General features: G+C 48.6%; 1 protein-coding gene across 1 annotated transcript in view; it reads left to right on the forward strand.

The window, feature by feature from the left end:
• The first annotated feature begins 840 nt into the window (after window positions 1-840).
• Window positions 841-12553, forward strand: part of LOC119398474 (microtubule-associated serine/threonine-protein kinase 3-like) — a 36063-nt gene continuing 24350 nt past the window's right edge. The window contains exons 1-9 of the mRNA XM_049412094.1: window positions 841-915; window positions 1971-2062; window positions 4248-4413; window positions 7883-8055; window positions 8497-8567; window positions 9509-9625; window positions 9831-10306; window positions 11158-11433; window positions 11937-12066. Coding sequence (XP_049268051.1) covers window positions 841-915; window positions 1971-2062; window positions 4248-4413; window positions 7883-8055; window positions 8497-8567; window positions 9509-9625; window positions 9831-10306; window positions 11158-11433; window positions 11937-12066 — 1576 coding nt within the window. The remainder of the gene's footprint in view (window positions 916-1970; window positions 2063-4247; window positions 4414-7882; window positions 8056-8496; window positions 8568-9508; window positions 9626-9830; window positions 10307-11157; window positions 11434-11936; window positions 12067-12553) is intronic.

A 12553-nucleotide genomic window follows, 5' to 3' on the forward strand; every position in this document is an offset into this window, starting at 1 on the left:
CCGTGCGAAGCCGATGGATGGCCCCTGGGGGCTGCGAACGAAGCATTGTGCACGGCGGGTTGGCGTAGAGCGTCCGCGTACATTGGTACACGACGTTCCTGCAGCGGTTGTTCAAGCCGGATAGCTTGCGCCTCAGGTTCCGGTTGAAGAAGTGCGTGCCGAACTTCATCACGAATGACGGTGGCGAGGGTAGAAACTGTGGGCGTGACTTGTGGCTGCAGAAGCTTCTGAAGCTCTTCCTTTACAATGGATCGCACCAGTTCCCTCAAAGCTTCACTGTTGCTGCCTTGGCTCACCGAAAGGACGTCCACTGGTGCATTGCTAGCATCACGGTTGTAATGACGGGCTCGCTGCTGTAGCGCCCTCTCTATGGTCGTGGCTTCAGCACGGAACTCGGCAACGGTGCGTGGGGGGTTGCGAACCAACCCTGCAAACAACTCCTGCTTGACTCCACGCATCAGGTGGCGCAGTTTCTTCTCTTCCGTCATGTTCGCATCGGCACGTTTGAAGAGCCGGGACATGTCTTCGATATACATGCTGACGCTCTCGTTCGTGCGCTGGTTTCTGGATTGGAGGGCGTTTTCTGCCTTCTCTCGGCGATCGGTGCTGGCATACGCAGCGAGCAAGTGTCGTCGAAAATCTTCCCATGTTGCTATCACCGCTTCGTGATTCTCAAACCATACCCTCGCTGCATCTTCCAACGCGAAGTACACGCGGCCCAGTTTCCTTGCCTCGTCCCAGCCGTTGATCTTTGCGACCCGCTCGAAATGCTCCAACCAGTCTTCTACATCTTCGAACGCATCGCCGTGGAAGGGTTCAGGCATGCACGGTGGGGACACGATGAGTTCAGATTATGCCACCGGGCTGGCCATCGCTCTGGAGTTGACGGTGAACGCTGCCTGTGTTGCCAGAGCCGTGGGGAGCGGTCCGAATTCAGGCGGGTCTCCTCGGAGGCGGCGGCTTGAACGCTGGTGTACTGGAGTCAGTTCGCCAGGTTCCAATCGTTGAGGATCAGGGCTCCGCTCTCTTGCGCCAAGGGGACTTCCAATCATACCCCGCACCTCCACCAGAATGTAACGTATTGCAAGAGGGGTCACACAAACACTGGTTTTATTATGGGCGAACTTGTGCCCAGAAAAGTAGGTGAAATAAATGAAGGAGTCCGCTAAAGCGTTCCACACAAGTGTCTCTTCCCCGAACACACTTCTTCGTCGCCTTTCAGATCAGTCCACCGTCTCGAGCCCGTGCACGAGGAGCGCCGCGGTGCCACAAGAAGCGCGCGCAGGCGCGAGACATTATAGACGCTTACATAGCGGCTCGCTGATTGAAAGCAGTCTTTGCGGCAATATACGTGGTAGGCACAATAATTGACCAGGAGAAACATCAGTGATTGTTTGCTTTGCATTTACTATTATCACCCCTCACAACGAGGGCCGATACTGGTGATAACAAAGGCGCGAAAACACGTGAGCCAATGACGATGATGGCGAAAATAGTTGATACCGCCTCTGCAGCAGTAGCGATATACAGCATGAGCACGCTTACGATATTGTGGATCTGTTTTTCACTTATGTGTAATGCCTGTTACCTGGGTTGTAATGTTTCAATACAAGGTGTCCACCAAAAATCAACTTATTTTCATGGCATGGGCAGGAGAAACTGAAATGACACGACTAAGTGAGCATTTAACATTGACTACTTGTTTTGATACTCGTTTGTTTTGATTGTCCGCGTAGAATAACATAAAATTACCATCAAAAACAAGGACAATATACATCAAACAAAGAGCCGAGGTGACAGGAGAGCACTATATGCCATAGATCTTTAGTGGGATGCCTCTGTCAATTAGAATTTACTTCAAGCGCCTACAGACGTCACAGAACAGAGAATGGCCATCGCTCTACGCGATGCCGTCTGGTACTTTCTTGGCATTTGTTGTCATGACCTTATACGTGTTCCATACTTTGCAGCTGAATCCACCTCAACCGCTTCCATTCGGCATGTTTCTTCCACGGATACGCGACTTCAAGAACCTGAAGATGCTCGGCGCTGGCGGCTTTGGGTACGTCTGTATGCAACACAGTCGCGTTTTCCTCCTCGGCTTAATCCCCGTGAGCACTGCGCCCAAGCACGCACACGCTTTTGTCTTTTGTTATAGTAGCAACCATAACGGGCACTGAAATATATCTGCATGGGAATTTTCCCACTTCTCTCAGACTGAATCGAGGGTGCGGAGGCGGTGACCTTGAGGTCAGCAGGCGCAACACCAAAGCCACTAGGCTACAGCGGCGGTGATTGATTGGATTAGTTGAAGGATTTAAACATTTCGTAGAAAGACCAAATATTACACACAGCGCAGTGGACGGCTTCATGTTGATTTCAACCACCTCAGGCGTTTTAATATGCATTTCAAGTTGAAATACTCGAGTTTTTGTTTGTTTGTTAATTTGTTTGTTTGTTTACTTGTTTTTGGTTTTACTCCCGCTGAAATGTTGCAACCGCGACCGGGGATCGCCTCTAGAGCGTTTTGTTCGCTACAGTCCTTGAATACAGAGTCCGTCATATGAAATGTAAAAAAAAAAAAAAAATCGGCACATCCCACGCCTTGTGGGAATAGGTTTCATGGGAAACAATCAGCGAGTAGTTGTCTATGCTGCATTTTCTCGCTTTGAGCCTAGCGTTACGAGGTGGATAGACGTGTTTTTGTCAGCGTAGTAGTTGTGTGCACATCATGGCTTTACCAGGCACGTCGACTAGACTGGCGTTTAAAGGGTAACCTATGGTTACCCTTAAAACCGTCAGCACTTACTCTGGAGCGCAGACATCAGTATTATCGAAATGAAAAGCAATTTACGGTGCGATGATGTGAATATCATACGTAACTTTCGTTAGCGTATTCCTCCAGGGCTGAGCAACGCTTGAATATTGATTGCTGAATCACAGTAATAAAAATGTAATGTTTATTAGGCTTCTATAAAAGCGGACCCAACACTAGAACCACAATTTACGTTAGCCCGGCATGACGTCTGCATCATAGGAGTACATATGTAATGTTTATTGCTTTGTTATAAAATAAGATAGCCAGTACCGCAACCACAGTTGACGCTGCACAGACATTTCCCCTGCATAGAGTCTTTTTCCAAAGCAGTTTCAAGACGTGGCGTGACTCTGTGGTAGAATACCTGACCGCCACGCAGATTGCTTGGGATCGATTCCTGCTGAGATCTCGATTTTTATTGTTTTCATTCGTTGGATGAACGCTGACGATGTCGGTCTTTCTTTACGCTGTCGCATTTAATTTACCAATGTCTGTTCTCACCGTTCCTATTAAGATGTAAACAGTTGTGGCGCATACCCGCTTACCGTGGTCCGGGGTATACGGGTATGTGCCACACGCGCCTGGAGGAAAGCGTTTGCGTACGCTACAGTTCACGTTATTCATGTCATGATCATATATTTACATTCGTCAAACCCTCTTACCCCAATGTCAATTTTGGTCTACACCAAGCTAAGGAGGCGATTACAAGAGCACCCAGACGTAGGCGGCTAGATAGATAGATAGATAGATAGATAGATAGATAGATAGATAGATAGATAGATAGATAGATAGATAGATAGATAGATAGATAGATAGATAGATAGATAGATAGATAGATAGATAGATAGATAGAAACGCTCAAAGTGCCTTGGGTTCGCGAAGAAATGCTTCGCATTAAAAAAAAAAGGAAGTGACTGTCACTTCGTGCGCCTTCCCGGCATTCTGCTCGAATAACGCTGCCACGAAAGCTGTGAAAATGAACATATGACATGGTCGCGACTTATAGGTTAAAGGCATTCACCGGAAGTGACGTTCGCTTTCTTGGACGAAGTTTCTTGTAGACAAAATTTCGAGGCGTGCAATCCAAGGACGCTTAAGGAGCACAAGCGTGACGTGCCGTTATTCTTGTAACGTTAGCTCAGTAGTTCTATTCTGGCTTATGTGTTATAGATCATCGCATGCGATCGTTCATATACAGTGGAAAACTTTAAAATCGCACCCGCAACAATCGAAATTAATCCTGCGCGTAGATAACGCAACACAGTTAGTTCATGCACATGTGCAACGCAATATCATACAAAATGGTAGCATTATTGGTAGCATCCTCCCCCAACTTGGCTGCACATGCCGGGGAAGCTGCTTATATAGCAACCTTAAGAAGACATTTTAATGTCCATGAATATTTGAGAAGCAAACTCGCACACCACAGAGCCGTGTACCTGGCCAACTACCGCCCTGCCAACTTCGTAGCCACGGTAAAGCTGGTCAACGTGGACCGCTTCAGCCAGCCCAAGCAGGCCGCCATGGACAAGGTTGTCGCGTCCGTCATCAGAAACCCGTTTCTCGTCAAGTACTACTGCTGCTTCTGCGTCAAGGTGAGTTCAGGTGGCCACTTATGACTCTCCGGTAGATTGCGGGGAAAATAATAGCACAAATAGTTAAAGAGGAAATATCTGCTCGTCAAGCTGTTTTTGCGAGAGATAAGTGATGGCAGGTATCTCAAAACACACGTGTCGTATACTTGTCACAGGTCAACACATTACCGAAACATTGCATGTCCATACGCAAGCCCTTTCACTACTGCGTGAATACGCCCACAATATAGTCACCTACACCAAATATACGCTTATGCAAAGTAATCAGCAACTAGTCTATCCGAATCACCGCCTGAACCGCATCCTTTGCACACGCGGGTAACGGATTCTACGATCATGACGTATGCTTTTATAACCGATTTATTCGACCCCACTTGTCCTGATTTGTCCCCAACTTTCCCGTTGACTCGTGCGGTTCGTTTGATCATACGCTGCTTAGCGTTGTAAGGGAGTCCTGCACGGGACTCCAATAACCGGCCAGTTGGTACAGATTGATGGACTTCCTTCGAAACGCAGGCATACACGAGCGAGGCACAACAAGCGTGCGACATGTCGTTGTCGTCGCCCGCGTGCGAGCTCGGCTACAGGGGTGCTATGCAGGATGGCCCGAGCTTCTCGGGCACACCAGTTTGCTCCGAGCCCGCCCTACGACGGTCATGATAGGAAGACAGTGCGGAGCGCGCGATAGAAGCGTTGATAAAAACGGCTACAAGAACGAGAATGGCGTCACAAACGCATGCGCGGCATTTGTGGCGGTTTTCAAAGGAATACCGCGTGCGAACGCGTCGGCGCCGCCACTCAGTCAACATTTTGACAGTGCAGCGACGTCAGCGTGATTGTCGCGCTATCTTTTTGCCAACTGATGACCGCGCCTCCCACGGGCGTGTTCGTGGGCGTTTGTCCTCTTTCGGAAAATTCTTTCGTTCCACCTAGTGCATGGAAATTTCCACTCTCGAAGGCAACAAGGGCACACACGCAGCACTCTGGTGCAGCTCGTTTCTCTTCTCTGGAATATTACAGATAAATAAATGGACAGCTTCCTGCTATACTTACATTACACGTAAGAACATTTTTTTGTATTAGCGAATCGGTAGAAAGTGTCTCCGCAAACAAGTATTAGTAACATTTCTCGCCGCAAATCCCACCAGGGGCACTTGCTTCATAGCTGTGAGTGGTACGTCGTGAGAGCGGTGAAATTGAATGCGAGGCACCGTAGCCACGTGATGATATAACCTTTAGTTCTTCGTGCGCGTGTGCATAGCCTGTGCGATTAAGCTCATAGATGAATCGTGCCGCTCGCTGGCGTTGTTGCGTGAGCACTGCTCCTCGGCAAGAGGAAACGCGGTGGGCGGACCCGCTCTTCGCCGCGGGCTTCTGTCAATCAAATTGATTGACGCGCGAACTTGGGCGCAAACTCGTTGATTCTGAAAAGGCCCCAGTTCAACTCGTGACTGTCACAGTGCCGGTGTGCCTGTCAAGTGTTTCATACGGTGGACGCTACTCAGCAGCTTCTTTGCATATAAAATAATTTGTTCAGCTTGCAGTGCTTGTGCAGGGATTGAGCCATCGGTGGAGCTTGTGATCACCTAGCTTCTTCCACCTTTTTACGTGGCTCGTCTACTCAGTCTGCTTGGTCTGCTTCGGTGTAATCACCGCGACAGTTCGGTCTCAATATTGGTGCTATTGCTTAGGAAGGTCTTAACTAACATGATAGTGAATAGTCCTTTCTAAAGTGTTAATGTTTTAATTACCACGACATTAATTAAGCAGAGGGGTAATTAGCATAATAATAATTAGCACGATCCCAATTAACAAGTCCTCGGTGAGTAGGGTCTTATGTTTGTTTTAATTACACGCTCCTAATTATCGTCGTGTTAATTACCATTAATTGATAATGTTTTAAATACCGCGCCATTAATTACTCAGGTTTATTTCGCAAGCTACTGAACAGTACAGAGGTAATAACGTAATCCTAATGAGCACGATCCTAATTAGCACGCTCATAATTAGCGTCGTGTTACTTAGGAATAATTAATAATGTCCTAATTACCACGACATTAACTACACAGGTTTAATTTGCAAGGTCCTGAATAGTGCAGAGGTAATTAGCATAATCGTAATTAGCGTGATCTACTTAACACGATCTGGGCGAGTAAGGTTTTGATTATCTTGGTTTTAATTACACGCTCCTAATTAGCGTCATGATATTTATCATGATCTCAATTACCTTGTTCTTAGCTTTACACGACTTCATTAGCACGGTCTTAGTAAGACGTGGCTTAGTTAGCTCGACCTTAGCAAGATTTGGCCTAATCAGCTTCGTCATAGCACGTTCTGACTTAGCTAGGTATACCGCCCAGCCAATCAGCTAATCAGCCGGGCGCACGTGTTCTGGGACCGAGCAGACGATGAAGAGAACGACGAGGCCGCGCGCTGGCCGAGCAACGCGCTAGAATGTACAGGCCAACCATGGTGATTATACACGTGGCCTCGGCGATTAGCTGTAGCCGCGGTGTTGTAAGGCGCTCGGTCGGAACTAATCTCGGAGGCCACGGTGCTGATTATTCTAAAGGATACTTGCTGCAGACTTTAAACGCTTGAAAATGAATTCAAACGGCCCGCGCACACATAAAAAAATATAGTTAGTAGAGCTTTCTGCCACTTTTCCTGCATGGTTGCACGTCTGCACTCAGTGGAACGACAAACAAATGAAAGAAGGTGCCTCTAGTTTTACGACACCACCCAACCTTCTCGACCGCCCTTGACGTGACGCCGCGTTCTATCGTAACCAATGGAACGGAGAGCGCGCTGAGGGATGGATTTCACCTTATCGCACTATTAGCTTGTTCAAAAGGGGGTGTCGCCAGAGCTCGGAGAGATACCGAGTTCCGCCAAACTCGGGCCATCCTGCATAGCACCCCAGATATTTTTACACCGGCATTCTGGCACAGATACCGAAAGTATGAGAAAACTTTAATCGTCTGCTTAATAACGTATACTGGTAGGTATACTGTAGTGAAGAGAGGACGATGACGAAACACACTAACAAGCAAGCAAGCAAGCCTCAGTGTCAATAGTAGCACGGGACACGCGCTCGCGCTTGCCCGGATTTTGGCTGCTTGACACTGGACTTCTATACTTATGCCCTAATAAACCTCGCCGAAACGTTTTGTTACAGTTGAGAGCGACGAGGATATCGTATGTTCGCATAGAGATAAAATTACACGAGAATGTAATATCATACAACGTGCTCTTTTTATGTCTACGCCGCGATATAAGTGAATTTTGTACGTAGGCTATGTTTTTATAAAATGAACTTTCTTCGACTCGGTTAGCTCTAAGTGCAAATGTTATTTTCTTGCGAAAGCACGTTCCTCCGTTTTCCTTTCGCTCGCAACCTAGTCGTCAAAGAAAGACCAGACAATGAGACACGTTCTTCTGCCTAAAGCTCGAGCTTGCATCGTGGCAGGAGGCGTACGTGACCATCATGGAGTACATCGCCGGCCTGGACCTGATGCGCGTGGTGACCAAGGAGGAGTACTTGGACACCGAGTCGGTGCGCGTCATCATGGCGCAACTGATCCTTGCGCTCGAGCACATGCACCTGCGCGGGTTCCTCCACCGGGATGTCAAGGTGTCCAAGTGAGCGGCTGCTCCTTCTCGCAGGCCGACCACCAGCGAATGTGGTGTAGCGCTCACGATGGGGCACACTACAAGTCGGCGGGCACCGTATAGGTCGTCTCGCCCGGGTTGTAGAGGCCCTGGTTGTTTACAGTTGCACGGAGCTGCCGCGCTTTAATCGTGGCACATGCGTGCGAAACCTACCAATAAACGAATATGTATGTCGCCAAACCATGTGCAAGTAGTAATTTTTATCGATGCTTGGAGACATTCCTACTGATGTGAAAAAGGAACACTTTTATGTCACTGCATGCGTATTTTCTTAAGGCCGTAGGTGACAGTGTGGTTGTACCAAGACACGCTTAAAACGGTATTGTGTTGTTGCTGTTTGCTATTACGAATTTACTACCTACGGCTATATATCAGGGCTTGTTGAACGCACACGCAAACTCTCTTTTCTAGTATGCTCATTTTACCTGGCGGCCGAGTGAAAGTCATCGACTTCGACACAGCGAAGGCCTGCGGTGGTCACTGTGAGTGCCGTTTCCACTTAACCAGCATTAAGCGCTTGAAGAAACGTCTGTGCTCACCTGAGGGGACTTTTTTGTTGCCTGAAAAAAAAAAGAACCAACTAAGCGGGCTTTGCGGTGTCCTTATGTTTAGGTGAATCGCTTACTGAACCATATAAGAAGTAAGCCCCACCGTTGTCTACAGCCCACAGGTCATCAGGTTGCACTTTTACGAATGCAGCGTGACAGCCCCGTCATGGCGTGATATCGTTGTACGATTAGCCATCTGGATTCATACATAAACGTTCTCTCACACGACCATCCCTGTGCATTTTGCCCCCTTTGAAATGAGCCGCCGCCACTGGGAATCAAACAAGCGACCTCGTGCTTAGCAGCAGATAGTCATAGCCACTGAGACACAGCGGCAGTCTAAGTGTCGTGGCTTGGCTGAGTTAGTATTGTCTGATTCTCTGAAATAAGGAAGAGGAGGTACTCGCCGTAAGAAGAGGCTATGCTCTTTTATGCTGCCCTAGAAGGGAGCACGACTAGGTGCTTAACGGCGAAAAAAAAAAAGAAAAGAAATAATCATTGAAACGCCACCGACACCATAGTCGATGTTTTTCGGGCACACGTTTATTTCTTAATCTGAATTAACGATGACACCACCACCAGACACCTTGTCAGTTTTCAACTATCTCGTACCTGTAAGCAACAATTTCTGCTAAACTTCTAAAATAAGTTTCGAGGACTCCCATAGCCAATAAAGCCGTGGATTGTAGGCTTTGACTTCCTGAATTTTCTGCACTTCGGCCGCAGCCTTTTCGCCGATCCTTCGAAATTGGGAGTCCTCCGAAATTGGGCGTCGACACACTAATGCAGCCCATAAATGTAGGCAGGTTTGGCCAATTCAGGTGCGCGTGGCCCCGTGGTGCATATGACGGATTCCGATCAATGTATGCATGCAGTCGCCAAGCGTTTCCTGAGAGGCTACTTTCGGAGAACCGCTTTCGAATTCCACGATGGTGAGTCGGCCGGCACCATACCGTACATGGCTCCGGAAATTCTGAAAAGGAGACCGTATGGTACGTCCTGCACTTTGTTACTTAAAAGAGAACTAGAACGTCTCAAAACGAATAATTATTCTGTTCAATACGCTACGGCCGTAAAATACGCTACTAAGAGTCGTTTTGACCTTTTCCTTCGTGAGATCAGAGCAAGATGATTACGCGGCTATACCGCGGCTCATTGCGATGCACATGGGCACTCAGTGGCACTTATTGGACGCAGGCCGCGCTGCGGACTGGTGGTCGGCGGGCATCGTCATGTACAAGCTGATGACGGGCCGGGTGCCATTTCGAGGAAAGTCCAAGCAGTTGCTTCGCGAACGTATCATCTCGTCGCCGCTAAAGTGGCCCCGACCCGAGGACCATCCAAACTCGGCGACCACGCCGGGAAAGGACATGACGTACCGAATGCTCAAGAAGAATCCAGTGGATCGCCTCGGCTCAAAGAACTACAGCGACTTGAAGACGCATCCATTCTTCGACCAGTTCAACTGGCAGATGCTTTACAAGAAGGAGTTGTGCAACATACCAAGCATCGCCGAAATCCTGCACAGTGACGCGGCGAAAGGGCTCACCACTGGAGATCCCGAGGACAAACGCAAGCACCAGCAGATCGCGGAAATGACCGATGTCAGCGCCGAAGGCCAGAAACCGTTGCTTTGCTACGCTTCTCCTAGTTTCAAGAAACTGATGCTCAAGGTATGTACACATTCCCGAGCGCTCGCATGAAGCGAAAATAGGCTAGTTCTGTCATTTAAGTGGCCTAAATATATACTCGGCCATGACTGCGAGCGCGGTGGGCTGCCGACAGTGTCTCTGGTGGGCGGCACTGACTGTTTCGGAGTGGCCGGACTCGGCCACGCTGGAACTTCGTCTTGAAATTTGTTAAATATAATTCCGCTGGCCGAAACTGGCTATCTCTCCGTGGTCGTTCGCTATGTCGTTGTAGAGGCTGGGGCTTGGCTTGAACCTTTGCCGGTGACGACTCTGGGGGACGACATTGGGGGACGACTCTGGGGGACGACCGAGATTTCACCTCGATGCTTCAGCTGTGCGCTGCAGTTCACCACTTGAGCATTCAGATTCCGCGTCGGTATCGACGTGCGTTCATCACAGCAAGAGACCACTACCGAATACGGACCTCGGGAAGGGCGTCACTCCGACCACACATCAGCGGAGAACCTTCCCGACTGTGCAGCTGTGCGCTGCAATACCTCCAGGGACTGCTTGGCGTTCCGCCAAGCGGGAGGCACAGAACAGGCTGCAAGGTGGGCTTCGCGGTTCGGATCTCAGATTCCGCATCGGGATCCATCTCACGAACACCCTTGCAAGCGACCAATACCACCTCAAAGTCGGAACTGTCGGAGTCGCGGGCCCCCAGTTTATCTTCGCTCGTAGACATGGAGCTCCGACCGCCTGTACAACTACGATTACAGAGATCAGACTTCGCAATGAATTTCCATAACCGGGTGAACGTTCCAACACCACAACCTGACCTGCACACAGATAGCAGGAACATCCTCTCTGACCAGTTGGCGCCACATCTGCAGACTTCACGGCAGTCATTGGCCGAGTGTGGGAGCGTTTCGGCAGACGGAGCCGGCATCGGCCATTCGGGCTGCCTGGTGTGCGAGCTTCCTGAAGATGACAAGCACGCCATTCTGACTCCCGGAGTACCGCCTGAACGGCGCATTGAAGACCACGAAGGTATTCTCGTCGCCATAGAACTGACTACTGATCGTTCGGACAGTGACCAACTCGGCCAAAGCATCGAGGTTCCGGCGAACAACTGCAGCGACTGCGGCGTGGGATCCAGTAATGATTGCGTTAGCACGTACAAATGTGGTACGGAGCCACCAAAGATCATCTTTCATTGTGGTGACCGCAGAACAAATAAGGACGACGATAGCAAGGAAGAGAGCTGCGTCGCATCACGATAATCACATGCCGCAGTCTCTCCGAGCTTACACGCATTCCGTGTTGCGCAAGTATTTTCCGGCTCGTCATGCAAACATGGATAAACACCACGCCGCCAAACTGAGACAGTATAATCGTCTGCTAGGCATGCGACGACCACTGCATCACACCCAGTGTCGCCCACCGGAGACATTCTGGCCGATCCCCAAACCGAGTTCCAGCATGGCATATATATATATATATATATATATATATATATATATATATATATATATATATATATATATATATATATATATATATATATATATATATATATATAGACGTACATTCGTTGTTGCATTGTCGGTGAGGATGACTTTATTGTGTATCCGGCAAACTGAGAAGTGACAGTGAACACTTTTCCGCCCAGGTAAAGTCATCCAAGGCCCCTATCAGTGTATCCGACTCGTTCATGGAAAGCAGTGCGCAGAACTCCTTAGTTGTCGACTATAAGGCTACATCTCCTTCGTCCACGTTGAGCAAGAGCGCAGCACAGAGCAGTAAGTGCTCGCACGAAGCACCCTACTGTAGCCTCTGTGGTACAATTGAAGGTTTCGTGCTAGTGATTTTTCGCTCATACCGCTATTGCGAAACCCGCTGCCGCTGTCCAGCGCCATGCCTAATTATCCCCTCAATCTTTCATTCATTCACACTTTATTCAAGCAACTTTTTACATATTGTTTTGGTGAAAGGCCCCTATTGTGTATCCAGTGTCGCGCTACATGCTGAAGCATAATTGGGCCGACACCGTACTGGGAAATGGGCGCTGGGCATTGTGCGCAAACGAGCTTTAGAGGAATAGAAACGTGGTGCCTCCCTCCCATATGTATATCCTTAAGTGAAAAATACGAGATGGAGCATTTTAGTGAAAAAAAGGAATAAAAAGGTAGTTTTTGTAAGGTATAAACCATGTTACTATACCAACGTTCCAGATTACCTCCTAGAGTATCCAAACCGCCTACTTAACAACAAGAGGCACGGCATGTA

Source organism: Rhipicephalus sanguineus, chromosome 1 (assembly GCF_013339695.2).
Source record: "Rhipicephalus sanguineus isolate Rsan-2018 chromosome 1, BIME_Rsan_1.4, whole genome shotgun sequence".
In the NCBI taxonomy this organism is placed as follows: Eukaryota; Metazoa; Arthropoda; class Arachnida; order Ixodida; family Ixodidae; genus Rhipicephalus; species Rhipicephalus sanguineus.